The sequence below is a fragment of the Euprymna scolopes genome, chromosome 29, assembly GCF_053919585.1.
Source record: "Euprymna scolopes isolate OS-2025 chromosome 29, ASM5391958v1, whole genome shotgun sequence".
In the NCBI taxonomy this organism is placed as follows: domain Eukaryota; kingdom Metazoa; phylum Mollusca; class Cephalopoda; order Sepiida; family Sepiolidae; genus Euprymna; species Euprymna scolopes.
In genome coordinates this window covers 39243860-39260393 of record NC_136510.1, presented here as the reverse complement: position 1 = coordinate 39260393, position 16534 = coordinate 39243860, and the positions used below count along the sequence as shown (strand labels likewise).

Below are 16534 nucleotides of genomic sequence, written 5' to 3'. Positions count from 1 at the left end.
AAGAAAAAGAAAAAAATCAATCTGTCGATTATCTTAACACCGAGGCTTCAAAGTAGGTAGTAAATCTATTGTCTTCTTAATCAATTAGTGTGTTGACCGCGGAGAAGACGGTAACGATTACACCGGTTAACAAAGAAATTGAGGCAAGCACAAAAAATAGTCGTTTTAAACTAATTTGTGGCTGAATTCAGATTTGAAATCCTTTTTTACTCATCACCTCTTTTTTTCTTTTTTTTTCCTTTTTTTTTTTCTTTTTTTAGATATACATACTATACATGTTGTACACATACTGTACATAAAAACGTAAATGCATTCAGTGTTAATTTCTGATATTGTGTGACTTATGTCTTTTTAGTTATGAAATAAATGTAAGTGATGGGATGATTCCAATATTTTTCCCCTGATTCCGATACAATTACCGATTCGGATTCTTTATAAATCTCTAAATATTTAACTATAAAATTGTTAACCCCCCCCCACTCCACCCACCTGTGTTTACCATAAAAACACAAGTTAAATGTGCATATATTTTCCTTAAACATAAAAACACACTTGTGGAGGGGGAGTAATTTATAGATTTTAGTTTTATTAGTAGTTTCAAATCAATAAATCTTCTACATATTAACACGATAGCATGTTATTTATTTGTCACGCTTACATCCGGGTCATTTAATTGTTATGTACTTCCATTTCTTATAATAAATAATTTTACCAAAAAAAAAGTTTTGGTTTCGATTATAGCTGAAGGAACTAAAGTTATATATATATACACACACACACACACACATATGTATATATATTCGTAAGTTTGGGATTCAGTTTTGATTCAAGCTGATGAATCAAAGTCATACAGATATATTTTTTTATTTTTGAAATCGCAACTTTATAATATATAAAAATCGATAGAACATTAACTCTATAATATATACAAAATCTGCAAGAATTAAAATATTATATTTAAGCATATTCTACGACCGTGCTATACCGGGCTTACCTGCTAGCTTGGATAAACACTTTTGCAGTTTTAACAAAAAAGCTATAATAATGTCAGACAATCTTCATTTACCCTGAATATCTACAGAATGCCAGCATCAATATATTACATACAAATGAGTCCCCTGTGGAATTTTCACAGGTCCCACTAGCATTTATTATTTTATTATTACTACAGTGGATGATTTTGTTTACAACAAAATCAAATATAAAAAAAAAAGATAATTAAAAAGAATCGTTTTTGGTATCTTTTTTTTTTTGTATTATTTTTGTCTTTTTTCTAATATGCACAATTTTTTTCTGATTCCATTGCCCCCCAAAAGTTCTGATTTTTTTTCCGATTCTGATTAATCATCCCAATACTAATAGCCATATATCAAGATGAATTTTGGCAGTTAAACATAGCCAACACGTCTATCAACAAACAGTACTACACTAGCAGTCAGCACAGGAGGTTGTTGTCCTCCGACAATTTTGTTATACAATCTTTTAAGTCTTAAGACTGCAGTACTATGACTTGTTACATTGTGTCATCCAAGTATATTTATTCCGGCAATGTTCTTTATCTCTCCTGTTTTATCTCTAATAAGTTGCTGCAACTGTTGAAATAAGTGTGCATTTACACTGTAAATACTTCAATGAAACTATTTAAAAGCCAGAAAACTGGAAGTGATAGAGCAAAACCGTTTATAAATTTGAATTCAGCAAACACAAATTAGTAAAAAAAAAAAAAAAAAAAAACAAAACACTTTGCCTCAGAAAAAAGATTTTTGTAAACTAGTGTCATTCTATGGCTTCATTTATCGCTTTCTAGCATCTATAACAAATACATAATGCTCTTAAAAACGTAATTGAGCCTTTGTGTTGGTTCCTCTTAAACTAAATATATTTCATATTCACTAACAATCATCAGTGTGGCTTACATAACTGCACTCGGGAAGGGGAGGGGGGGGATCGAATAATTTGAACCCTGGACCCAAGTAAGTCCAATCCAACATTCTTAACCATTTAGCCACCATGAGAGTCTTATTAAATGTCCGAGAAACAAGCCTTATATTTTTTATTTGCGAACATATTAAGTCTCAGAAAGTGTTCGATCTGCCAAGGGAGAGAACTTTCACAATATTCCTCGATTAGAAACTTTTCATATTTCTCTAAAAATGCTCCACTTAAACGGAGCTTTAATTATTTCTTTTTTTTTTTTTTTTTTATAAATAAATATTTATTATCCACAGATGTGTTTCATGTTCAGTAAGAATCGTCAGTGTAGATTATATAAAGATATTGCCAGTCAAACGGATTTATGATTAAATCATTCGACCAGCACATAAGCCACACTGATGATTATTAGTAAACATGGAACATGTCTGTGGATATATATATATAGTGGATACTTCATGTCATTAGAAAAAAATAAACCCAGATGCTCTATTGTGATACAAGAGCAATATGTGTTTTATTTACACACTATACAATTAAGGAATGGTACTAGGGTTTCACAAAGCCCACCCTCTACTAGTAACAAGTAGAACTATGTGGTAAAATGTTCAGTAATCATTGAGGTTTGTCCTCTTGATGGTGAACACTTTGACCCCTTTGTTCTAGTAAGTCTTTGGGCTAGTGGAGGGTTGGCTTTGCAAAACATGATACCATTTAATGGAACCTTAATTGTATAGTATGTAAATACATACACACTATATATATATATATTCTACTCAGAGAGAAACAATGGAAAAGTAGTGAAAAAAAAAAAATGAAAACTTAAAAAAAATTTCATATTTACACAGAAGAATTAAAACAGCAAAAAAATCTTCTTTTTTTTTTACCATGTTTCATATTGTGATGAATTGAAAAATAAATTTTTTTTTTTTTTAAAACTAACACAATTTGATGTCCATTTTCTATGTTGCCCATAACACTAAGTGCAAGAAAAACTTTTTTTTTCCTGCAATTGTAATGTGCCAGTCTTTGTCGGAAGTTCTTTATTCATATTCAGGCATTATTCATTTTCTGGGGCTTTTTTTTTTTTGTTTTTTCCAATGTAACAGTTTTGATGAAGACTGTAAAAAAAAAAAAAAAAAAAAAAAAAGGAGGAGGGAGCTCTCAGGTAGAGCATCCGAAGCGTTAGAATGGAAACAATATCAGAACAATCCGAATATGAAATTTAGAAAAATAAAAAAAAGATGATCCCTTCCCTCTCTCAAACATGGTCGAGCTCCTCTTTTTCTCGTCTCGAACAATAATTCAAACACTGGCTTCTCTTCTTGATTCTGTTTTCTTACTGCTGCATCGTATCTGCTCTTCATAAATTATATTTTGATCGAGAGAAAATCTCCTGTCCCTGGCAGTATTCATTGTAGATCAACTTGAAGAGGAAAAGGTGAAAAACAATCACAAGAAATGCAATCGAAACCCAAAAGAGAGTGGGTAAGCCACCGAATTTGTGACCATGCTTGTGTAAAGCGATCACGTGATGTTCATGGGCAGGAGCTGAAAAAAAAAAAAAATTGTCTTTATATCATTTTAAACTTGATTCTCTTTTCTTTTTTTTTTCATTTAAAATGAAAATCACTCCAGACAAGGCATGAAGCCACTTAATGTAAAGAGTTAAAATAAATTAAAAAAAGTTTAAAACTACTAATTCAAGGTAATAAATAAAAAAAATTAATTAACTAATTATATACAATTATTCATAATTAGTAATCATGACTTCACGTTTACTTAAGCTCGTTAACTGGTGCCTGCTGACGTGTCATTAAAACGAAAGGTAGCAGATTGTCAGAATACAACTTGTGGCTCATGTAGCTGATAGCTTTCAAAGCTTTGACAGTTTCTCAAATCATTTCTATACACAGCTTTGCATGTGTATTTTATAATGGACTAGCCTGGGTGCCCGGGTGTTTGGAGGTGTAAAAAAAAAAAAAAATTGGTAGTAGGCAGGGTCGAACCCACGACGCGAAGGCAGAAAAGGAAGTGAAAAAAAAACTAGCGTCTTACTCCTATTCCATGACGCGACAAGAAGTATCAAGCATTTAAATTTAACAGTCAAACAAAAGATGACTTGAAGAAATGGCATTGCTTTTAAACCACAGACATCATTTTTAATGTGGGGGGAAAAGCAGCTTTCCCCAAGAAAGAGGGTACTCTAGCAGTATTCAAATAAATAATAATTGTCTCAGTATGAAGGGTTTCCTCTAAATTGACCAAGGATGAATTACAAAACATATTACCCAAGCGAAGGCCGGGAGTTGGCGCCAGCGTTCGATTAGTTTTGCTTTATTTATACGCAAAAGACAAACAAACAGCAAAGACGACCACACAGTCGGAATTTTTAAAACTCGATAAAAAAAAAAAAAGAAGATAGAGACGATGTCCATTTGTGAATCTGAGATATTACAATCTGGGAAGTATGTGAAAATTTCTCCCGGTATCTAACCGATGTGAGGAGCCTGACGCAAAAAGCCTTTCATGGACATAAACAAACGCACCCACCCATTTTGCCTTTTATATATTAGAAGACTAGCGGGGGGGGGGGCGTTGTCCAAGTGTTTGGAGGTATTAAAACAGAAAAAGAAAAAGAAAAAAAAGAAAAAAAAGGAAAAAGAAAGAAAAGAAAAAGAAAAAAAGGAAAAAAAGAAAAAAAAGAAAAAAAAAGAAAAAGAAAGAAAAAGAAAAAGAAAAAGGAAAAGAAAGAAAAAAGAAAAAAAAAAAGAAAAAAAGGTGATAGTATGCAGGCAGGCTCGAATCCGTACCGCGAAGGAGGAAAAGAACATAATAAAAAAAAATGAGTTGGTAATTAACTTTTGCTCGGGTGGAGGATATTGGCACAAAGATAAAAAAAAAAAATTTTTTAAAAGATAGAGATGGGATCAAACTCGAAAACATAGGGCAATTAGTCTCTCTCACTAACCATTACACCGTAGCGGATAGTGAAATCAAGGAGTTGGTAATTAACTTAAGAATCATGCACACGCAGAAATGAACATTGCTTTTTAAATGTGGCCTAAGGCCAGTTAAGCTTCTTGTTTTATTTATTTGTTTCTCCACAAAAGCATCGTTTTTACACAAACGCATGCATACATTTTGTCCTTTATAGAAGACTAGCAGGGGTGCCCGACGTTGCCCGGGTGTTTAGATATGTGTGTGTGTGTGTGTGTGTGTGTGTGTGTGTGTGTTGAGAAAATAAAAAGTTGTAGAGGGCAGGTAGGCTCGAACCCTTGACGCGAAGGTGGAAAAGACAGTATAAAAAAACCTGGCATCTTACCGCTCAGCCACGACGGGACAGGAACTAAAAAGTGTTCTAATTTAACAATTAAAGAGTTAAGTGACAGGTGCATAAATTTAATGAGGCCAAACACCACACGATAGGGAATGAAATGCCGCATTTAACTTTGGCTGTGAGGCAGTTTTGTTTTGTTTCCCAAAGATGTTGAGGGGGGGCAGCTCCCCATAAATAAGGGAGTGTCCAAATGAATAGCAATTGTCCGATATGAGGGGTTTTTCGACACAGTGATCAAATCTAATTTCCCCGGCACGAAGCCGGAAAATTGCAGTCGCTGTCGTAAGTTTCGCTTTTTTATAAGAAAACCACAAACAAATAGGCGTGAAGGGAGAATAGTGGGAATTTTTAGCATGTAAAAGTCGCTCGAATAAAATATATTTACAACCTCCTTTCGTAAATCGGACATATTATAATCTAGGGAGAATATAAAAAGTTCTAAGAAACAGTAACCTCCTCCGAGCGCCCCCCCCCAAACCTTTGGCGGACATACGAAAAAAATGCATACACACACACAAACACATTTTTGCTTTTATATAATAGAAGATAGATGAACGATTATTTAATGCATCCAGGCAAGGGAGATAATTCTTAAAATGTTTAATTAATGAATTATTCCCTCTTGAAATCTTTAAAGAATTTATACAATTGTAATTATGAGTTCTATGGGCCCAAATTCTAGGGTGCTTTTGCAATCGTCGTCAGTGTACTAACTCCATTTTACTGAGACTTGTTCAGGTTTTTTTTTTATATGAGAATTTAGTGAATTGTTTTTTTTCTTTACTTTTTATTAAGAAAACATAACTTTGAGGAATTCTTTTTGTTATTTATGTTTTTTGTAATATTAAAACTTTGTAATTGGCCAATGTAACCTTTTTACTTTCATCATCTTGACAATAGCTTTTATTGATGAATGCTGCAAAGAATGTTTGGGTATTTGGCGGGGGGGGGGGGGGGGGGCAAACAAACCATAGTCAGCCGAAATATTGTGAGAATAACATACAAGATGAGCACAGTAGTTCAACTGATCCATATCAATCCTCATCAAAAAATCCAGAAACATTATGTCAAATACAAAAACGGAAATAACCCGAAGCTTTTCTCATTTCTTGAATCATATATTTTGAATTCTAAACAATTTGAAGTTTTGGAAACAAAAAAAACATTCTTGCCACTAATTCACCAATAATAGCCATCATCAAGATATACCAGAAAAAAAAGTTGGAATATTATGGAATCCATGGCGCGATTAGTGTGATATGGCGTTTAGTATGATGGGGTTCAAAAGGTTAAGACTTATCAAACCCAACGACACCACTCTGACGTGTTGTTGACACATTGGCTTGCAGGTGCATCCGGTCAGATCAACTACATAGACCCCATCCTCAATATAAAAAGGAAGGACGCACACATGCTTGGGGAGTTCGGTTGAGAGTTTAGTAGGGAGCAGTTCGTCAAAGCAGCTAGCAAGATTCAAAAAAGATTGGTCATCTAGGAAATATGAAGAAGAGAAAGAAAAAGAAAGAAAAAGAAATCAGAAATGGGTTGTATATAGAAAACGTTTCCCGAGAGTGTGATAAAAGCAGTCTCCACAAATAAGAAAACGCATTGTGTTTTTTGGGAGCATGCATTTTGGTTCCAGGTCAACAAGACAACATGGAAGACAAGGAGAACAGAAGAAGAAGGTATGATTTTCATTATATGCATATATGTTACACATATACCCAGACTGAGGAAACTGCTTGACATAGGCTGGCAGGAAAGGATACCAGGCACGGAAGTCCTCACTTGTGCTGGACTCCCAAGCTTCTGTTTGCTGAGCTCCAACATGGCAAGCGCTTCCATGGCGGCCAAAGAAAATGATTTCAAGACACTTTGAAGGCATCACTGAAGGCTTTCAACGTTGATCCATCATCATGGGAGGGCAAACAGCTTTAGATAAAGTCAAGTGGCGGGCCGCTGTTCATGACGGTGCCTGCAAATATGAAAGTAACTGAAAAGTTGCTGCAGAGAAGGACAGGAAGGACAATGTTTTGAAGCCCTTGACATCTGCTACAATTCCCTGTTCTCACTGCAGTAGAACTTTTCAAGCAAAGATCGGGTTTATCAGCCATATCCGCACTCACCGATGATGACTCTCCCACCCTAACCTACAGGATGATCAGATGGTCCTCGTCACTCTGACGGATGAACAAAACACACACGTTACACATACACACGAATGCGCATCCATGAATATATAATTCACACACACATATAAGAATATATATAGACTTGAATATACAACAGGAGGTTACATCAGCTGAAACAGTGTGAGAATAACACCCAAGATGAAAACAGTAGTCTGAACAATCAAAGAAATACGAATTATCGAACATCATCTCCAAAAATTCAGAAACAACTAAAAGCAATTTAAGAGAAAGACATTGAGCGTGCATGTGCGTGTGCGCATGTAATTTCCATCATGAATCATTTGAAGTCTTAGCCTTCATGGAAAAATTAACATTTTCAGTTTTAAGAGAGAACTGTCATAAGAGGGAAAAGAAAGGTAAGGTGAAGAGAGGAAAGGGAGGAGAGAAAACAGGGAAAGAGAAAGATAAAGTGAGAGAGTGGAAGAAAGCAAAATAGAGAAAAAAATAAAATTTAGCCAAATAGCAATGGAAAACTATGAAAAGACCTGACGATTTGATAGAAATCAGCTTTTTATTATTGATAAAAAATTAAATAATGAAACAAGTAAAAATAAAATAACTTTCTAATTTAAAAAGAAATTAAATACTATTTTTTATAAATAAAAATAAAATATAAAAAATTAACGTTAAAAAAATTAACGTTAAAAAAATTAACGTTAAAAAAATTAACGTTAAAAAAATTAACGTTAAAAAAATTAACGTTGAAAAATTAAAAGAAAAGAGAAATAAAGAGGAAATGAAAAAGAAAAAAAAAATATCAATATCAAAAATAAAATGAAAAAATTAAAATAAAAATAAGTTAAAAAAATTTAATTCAAAATTTGTTTAATAAAATAAGATGAAAAAAATAAAAGCAGATTTCAACCAAAAAGCAATGAATTCTAGTGATTTAAATAGAAATTCACTTTTTTCTAGTTTAAAAAAAGTGTAATTCCACTAAAAAGTGGCAAAGCACTGCCTACAGAACTGAAAAGAAATGAAGACAGGAAAAAAAGAGACAAATTGTGAGAAAGTGGAAAAGTTAGCAGAAATATTTACTTACCTTCAACAATTTCCCTCACATGTATTGCATGTTTCAATTCCTCCATGTGTTGCTTATCAGCGGTGATGTACAGAATGGAGGTGATTGGTTCCGTTAATTTCACAGGAAATTGAACCCAACGTTTACTAGAGAAAAACATTTTTAAATTTACTTTTTAATGTAAATTCTAATATCAGAATTCATAAAATTATTTCGAATAAAAAACATTTTGAACTCAGTTTAAATGTTTCAATAAAATTATCCTGAATAAAAAACATTTTTTTTAATTTTTTTAATCAAGATAATTTTATGATAATAGATCTTATATTAAAAAAAAAAATTTTGAATTATTTTTAAAAACTAAATTCTAATATAAAATTATTTTGATTAAGAACAGACATGCTCTAGTTTTTATTAAAAAATTTAAACTGATTTTTTTTTAAATATTTAATTTTTTTTTGTTTTTTGTTTTTTTAAATCAAGATAATTTTATATTAGAAATTTCTTTAATTTTTAAAAATCTGAATTTTAATAAATTGAATTATAATTATCTTGATTAAAAACATTTTTTTTAAAAAACTCTTAGTTGAAATGTTTCAATAAAAACTAGAACATGTCAGTTATGAGACGGCATACCTCCACCTGACAAGATAAGTTGATATTCTGTCAAAAGTCTAACTTGGCCAAATTTGATAAGGTCAAGGTTATATAAAATGTGGGACTTCATTGGCTACAATATAGAACACAACTGAAAGCATTGCCAAAAATGTAACTTTCACCTACATATCAGGTGCTTTCAATAAGTTTCCAGACCTTTTTGTACAGGCATTTACAATTGTTGTAGACTCTTGAAAATTCAGTATGTTATTGCTATATATCTTATGAGATGACTGGCCAAATTTTATGATTTCAGGTTCAAATGAACAGCTACAGCAGGAATTCGAATGCACCCTACTAAAGCCTGATTGTCACAGCTGGTGAATTTCAAAAATGCAATCTGGATACAATGACACTTTAAAAGAACGATATAAAATTCTGTTTTAAACTTGGAAAAATTGCCATAGAAACTTATGGAATGCTTCAGACTGCTTTTGGACCATCTTGTATGAATCGAGCATTAGTTTTTGAATGGCATAAGAAATTCAAGGAAGATAGGGAGTCTGTGAGGGATGATGAGAGGTGTAGAAGGAGTAAGGAAATCAGAACATCAAACAATTTTATGGATAAAGATTGTCATGTATCTATAGAGACAATAAGTGCACAGTTTGAAATCAGTGTGAGAACTGTACACACAATTATTTGTGAGAAACCGATGATGCAAAGATTTGCGCAAAGTTTGTCCCATGGGTGCTCACAGAAGATTAGAAAGAAAGATGTTGTCATGACCAAGATGGGCATCAAGACAGTTCCTCACCCTCCCTATGATTTTTAGTTATTCCTTAAGCTCAAGGAAAACCATGATGCTGTCGATATGAGACAACCGAGGAGAGCTGTATTCATGTTCCATTCTATCTCCTCTGGGATCCTTTGACCACTCTGTTGTAGCAGTTAAGATAAAAATGAAATGCAACAAGTCTTCAGACGTACTTCTCCACCGTACTGTATATCGATACTCTATGGCTGATTGGGATAGCTTCCGTACATTCATATCTGACCTACCTCTGCATTCCATGTTTAAAAAGGATGTGTCCTCTATAGTATCAGACCTGATCGAATGGTTAATTGTAAGCATAGACCGATTCATACCATCCAAAAAATTCCAACAAAAACCTAACAGCCAGCCATGGTTCTCCCCTGAATGTGCTGCTGCCATCGCGCACAGAAATCACTTTTTCCATAGCTACCAACATAATAGATGTACTGAGACTAAAGCTGCTTTCAGGACTGCCAGCAACCACTGTAAAAGAGTAATAAAAAATGCAAGAGAGCTATATGCTCAGTCTGTTAAATCCAAAGTAGCTGAACAGCGGCTTGGTTCCCACCAGTTCTGGCAAATAGCAAACAGGATCTTGAACAGAAGCATGCGTTCTATCCCAACTATCATCAATGGACCTGAGGTCATTTTGTCAGCATCAGACAAGGCCAGACTATTTGCCAAGAACTTTGCAGCTAATTCTATCCTATGCGACAATGGCCATCAACTCCCTGTATTTCCTCCTATAACAGACAACACACTATGCAACATACAAATATCTGTGCGTGAGGTCGCCAAGCTAATCAAGAACCTTGATTCCAGTAAAGCAACTGGCCCTGACGGTATTCCAGTTATAGTGCTGAAAAAGCTCCAACCAGAACTTGCCCCCATACTTACAAAACCGTTTAAGCATTGCCTTAAGGAGAAGTGCTTTCCAACACCCTGGAAAACCTCATCAGTATGCCCTGTATTTAACAATTCAGGTGATAAGTCATCTCCCTCTCAGTACAGACCAATAAGTCTCCTGTGTGTAATGAGTAAGTTGTTGGAATCCATATTAAATAAAGAAGTAGTCAACCACCTGAACAGAAACAACCTTCTTAGTGACATGCAATATGGTTTCTGCTCTGCAAGATCTACAGCAGATGTGCTAACGGTTATATCACATAGGATTAGTGAATCTGACAAAGGTTTCCTTTCCAGGGCAATTGCTCTTGACATATTGAAGGCCTTCGATAAGGTATGGCATAAGGGCCTACTTCACAAGATTTCCAGCTACGGTATTACTGGAAATGTTTTCTCAATCATTAAATCATTTCTTTCTGATAGGTTCATAAGAGTAGTGGTTGATGGGCAGAAATCAGAGGCCCACAGTATTAATGCTGGAGTCCCCCAGGGGTCCATCCTGGGCCCAACCCTCTTCCTGATCTACATCAATGATTTCCCAAAACACATACTTAATCATTCGTTGACATCTATGCTGATGACACGACCATCTATGGCAACACATCAAAGACCGTAAATGACAAAGTTCTCTCTAATTCTCTCTCCTCTGATCTTGAGCGCGTGGTACAATGGAGGAAGAGGTGGCTGGTTACTTTTAATGCATCTAAAACCAAGCTTCTATCTTTATATCATCAACGCTCTGATCCCCATCTGGCATCAATTGAAATGGATGGCTCTCGTCTTGGGGAGGCTCCATGTTTTGACAAGCTTCTGGGTTTGACCTTTACTCCTGATCTGAAATGGAACACGTACATCAAATCTGTTGCCAGGGATGCTGGGAAAGTGGTGGGATCCTTCTATCGATCCAGAAGATATCTCACTACTGATGCAATTCTCTATCTGTATAAAAGCCAAGTATGTCCAAGGATGGAGTATTGCTGCCACATCTGGGCAGGAGTTGCTAAAAACAGCCTATCCTGCCTTGACAGAGTGCAAAATAGACTTCGTGGTTTGGTGGGGGATGCCCTTTTCTCTTCCATGCAGCCTTTCTCCCACAGAAGAGATGTTGCAAGCCTGTCTTTATTTTATCGTTATTTCCATGGCAAGTGCTCGTCTGAGCTCCAATCTCTCGTCCCCCCTCGCCAATCTTTCACGAGAAACACCCATCTGGCTGAAACTACTGTCAATAATTTTCCCCACTCTTTATCTGTGCCTAAATCCAAATGTAAATTCCATAAGCAGAGCTTCTTTCTCAGAAGTGCACGATTCCCACCTGACTACAACTTGGATGTCTTCAAATCCAGCATAAACAAATTCCTGATAAACCGTCCCCTTAAGTAAGACACTATCAAATCTCCAATACTAATCATTACTACAATACTATCTCATTGATTACTGTACACGCAATAACCCTTATCCCTGAGTGGCCTCCAGGCCTTGATAAGTGGTGACCCCCATGTAAAAAAAGATAAAAATGACTGATGAGGGTCATTGACACAAGAGGACTTCCATGGGGCCTTGCAGAAGTTGTTAGAACGTTATAACAAGTGCATTGCAGCTGGAGGAGATTACTTCGAAGGGGACTAGAGTTTCATGTGTGTACTATCAATAAAAGTGGCCATACGAAAAAAAGTATGGAAACTTATTGAAAGCACCTTGTAAATCAAATAATCCTATAGAATGAAGTCGTTTTAAACCGAAAATTTAGGACACTAGGGACACAATCTTTGTGCTTGTTTATTAAAAAGTTTTGTAAATAAATATTTAATATATCTGATCACCTTTTCTTTTGTCGACCTTGTGATGAAAAGCAGAACTTTTTTATTATCCGTTTGTTTATAGATGCCACTCGTCGAAAGTAAACTGAGGTCCTTATGACCCAAGTGATTCGTTTTTAAACCAAAGGCGAAGAATTAATTAAATAATGACATAATTACATTTTCTAAAACTTGCTTAAAAATAAAAAAAAACTTTCACTTTTTTGGGAAATGTTTATTTACTTCAAATAAGTGACATTAAACGAAATTTTGACAAATTCAGATCTCTTCCAAATTTGGGGTGCTAAATAGAAACTTGGTTCTAGAAAAGAAAATGCTTCAACACAATTCGATTTTTTTTTCCAAGATCCTTCATATTATTTTGTTTCTGATTTTGCCCCTAAAAGGTTCGCTTTGTTAGACAAAATTTTTTATCCTAAAATCGAAAGTAGAAAGTTGAAGTTTTTGAAGGAGACAGATGTCCGGGGTTTTTTTTTTTTTTTTTTTTTTTTTGTTTAACCGATTTGAAAAAATTGTTTTCAAATCTAAAAGTACAAAGCATAAAGTTTTTGAATAAGGTATCTGTCAATTTTTTTTTGTTTTTATTTTGAGGTGGGGTCCTTGAAACTTAATTGACCTTATAACCAGAGTGTTTAGATAAGCATGTTTCAGTTTGAACAAGAGTGCTATATAAAAATATTATGAGGTTTGGATGTAAATAGAATTGAAATATGTCACAAAACTCTACAGGGATACAACTGTGGAATTTCTACATGTCTCGCTAGGTTACAAATTGAGAGAGAGAGTCTTGAAGAAGACTGTAAAAATTGAATTCATGCCAACAAGGACGTTTCACGATTAAAGTGTTAAATTAAACTCACCTTAACGACACAGGTGGATCAATACAGCCCGCATCACAGGCATAGTACGGCCGGTCGTTTCTATCAAGCGAGACATACAAGTTGGCTTTGTTATCCTCGCCAACAATCACGGAGATGTTCAGGTGGGTGTTGTTGCCATAATTGATGCGACGGAAAAAGAAGTCTCTGTGAAGATCTTTCGGTTGCATAGTGAGTTCCAGATGATGGTTGGTGAAGTGCAGCCCACCAATACTGAGGACCATTGCCTGTAAAACACCTTCCGCACCTGCATGGATGATGGATGTACGCACATAATGTCACGTTGGGAAAAGTGTTGTTTTTTTTTAAGGGGAGGTAAGAAAAAAGAAAAAATGTACAGTGGATATTAAATACGGTGCCATCAATTTTTTTTTATTTGAAGAATTTGGTGTTTGTCCTGATTTTCCTCTATATAAAAAAAAAATTTTCTAAAAAAAAATTGAGGAAAATCTGTATGACAATGACGGAACTAAAATATATTCCAAAAATCATATAAATTGATCAAATAGTTTTAAATAAGAAAATAATTTTTAAGCAGATTTGAGTTTTTCCAATGTCTCCATGTTAAAAAATATGGTTCTAAAATCTCAAGTTTTAATTACTTGGAGTTATTTCCTTTGTTTTAAAGATGGTGTCGCGATATTATTAATGTTTGGTCACAGAATTTCATTTTCTAATTTAAAAAGAAAACTACTTGATCAATTTACATAATTTTTGGAATACGATATTTTCTTTCTGTCAGAAGTGCATACATTATACAGATTTTTCTTTTATTTTTGCTTTTTAATGCAGGGGAAATTCTAGACACACCTCGTGAATTTAGAGAAAAGGCAAATTTTCTAAAAGTTTCGTCCCTCTGTTGCATTGAGAGTATGAGACGAGAAGAAAGCAACCTCTGTCATGGACGTGCATCAGAAGCAGAGATGCGCCATTCCGGGCAAAAGTGTATTGAGAATGATGGTGACTACGTAGAAAAATAAATTCTGAAGCAAAAAGGTTGCTCGTTTTAATGTTAGCACTTATATAAAGACATTTGAAGATATCATTGATGAGCGATGATGCCATAGCTCAGTAGAACTGCCGACTATTAATTAGATGGTTGTAGGTTCGATTCCTGGTTCGGGATGGGTGCTAGTCTAGCCACACTGAGGAGCTGTAATACAGCAAAACAGTGTTTGTTGATCACATATATATATATATATATATATATATATATATATATATATATATATATGCAGCATAATCACATCGGCACATCAGTTCTCATTAGATTAATGAAGTTAAGCAACAAGGAGTCTGACCATTTGGTAACAACACACACACACACACAGATAAATATACATACACACTTATATGAGTTTATAAGTTTTTACATCAGAGTTTTCCTTTTAAATACATGTCTTAATGAAGACTGGGGGTGCATCTCTCAGTGGTTTTAAATATGCTTCCAGATACTAACCTGAAACTTTGTATGTCCCAGCATAACACATACAGCACCTAATGTTACCATATGTGTATAGATTTCCCCAGAACCTCTTGCCTTGATAGAGGGGAAACTAAAACTTGCTATGGTTTCAAATCATCTGAAATAACAGCAAGGGGAGACTTGATTCCAAATATTTCTCATATGTTATATCTACCCTCTTTTGGAAATAGGATACGATTATGAAAATATCAAATAATCGTTATACACTGAAATTTACTTTATGTATGAAAACCAAAGAGGAGAGATATAACATATGAGAAATATTTGGAATCAAGTCTCCCCTTGCTGTTGCTTCAGATCGTTTGAGATGCACCCTCAGTTTTCATTAAGACATGTATTCAAAAGGAAAACTCTGATGTAAAAACTTATAAATTCATGTATGTGTATATATTTATCTTGGTATATTTTGGCAGCAAATCATTATTCAAGCATATCTGATTGTACACGACAAAGTTATTCTTTTTTCAGATTTTTCTAGATATTTTTTCAATTCGCTGAACAGTCTTTTTTTATATCAGCTGGCATATTGTATAAAATGGCGCCCAAAAGTTGTTCAGCCATATTCTTAAGTGCTTTCTATCGGTGCGTCAGATTATCATCAGGAGCAATTGTTTTCTTTTCCTTTGAGAAGTGGTGTATATATATATATATATATATATATTTTATTGGTTATAAAGGTAGGTGCAGGATGGTTAGGGGCGAATTATTTTTAATTTTGATTTTCATATATATATATATATATATATATATAGAGAGAGAGAGAGAGAGAGATAGATAGATATATATAGATATGGATGTGTGTATATGTAGATAATTTTATTCTGAAGAATAAAATTATCTAACAATCAACTGGTATGGAAACCTGTGATCATTTTACCACATTGCTATCAAAGACATTCACTTCGGATTTTACCATGCAATTTGGATGTGAATTTTTATATCCTTTCCATTAACTTCCCTTACTTTATGACATTTAAATACTTAACTTTTAATTGTGATTTTCCAGGTCTCACTGATTTTAACAAATAAGGTGTAAACCATTATAACTATTTGCTAATATTTTCTCTGAAGAGATGGTAGACATCGAAATCCTATAGGATAAGGAGTTATAATATTTCAAATGTATTCTTTGTCTTACATAGAATAAAAATCTTTTGATTTGAAATTAAAACATTTCACGTCATAAACTTTTAAACTCTTTGAATGACTAAAATTTGATGTATATAAATATATATATATATATATTTTTCAAGTGAGCCCAGGAATACACAGAATTGAGATTTTAAGTTTGGACTGACGAACAAGGCCATTGTTTTCAGTCACGATTCTGGTGATATCTTTATAAGTCTGTGATTGATAAATCAAGTATAATTTTAACTTCACAAAATATTTGATGTAAACTCTGGGCTGCGATTTTATTTGAAAGTAAAATCGCTTTGTTGTAGTTCTGACTAAGCTTACATAATTGACATGATGACCAGTGGCAAAATCCTATAGCACCGAATTCGGACAAGGATTACAACTAACGCAGAGAATGCATAATCGCAT

At 34.0% G+C, this 16534-nt stretch overlaps 1 protein-coding gene across 3 annotated transcripts in view; it reads right to left on the bottom strand.

Annotated features, from left to right (window-relative positions):
• Positions 1–3057: 3057 nt before the first annotated feature.
• Positions 3058–16534, bottom strand: part of LOC145252604 (uncharacterized protein KIAA2013 homolog) — a 161003-nt gene continuing 147526 nt past the window's right edge. For all 3 annotated transcript variants that reach the window (XM_080112303.1, XM_080112302.1, XM_080112304.1), the window contains 3 exons: positions 13483–13747; positions 8507–8631; positions 3058–3483 (listed from right to left, as the gene is read on the bottom strand). In XM_080112303.1, coding sequence (XP_079968429.1) covers positions 3296–3483; positions 8507–8631; positions 13483–13747 — 578 coding nt within the window. In that variant the 3' untranslated portion in view covers positions 3058–3295. The remainder of the gene's footprint in view (positions 3484–8506; positions 8632–13482; positions 13748–16534) is intronic.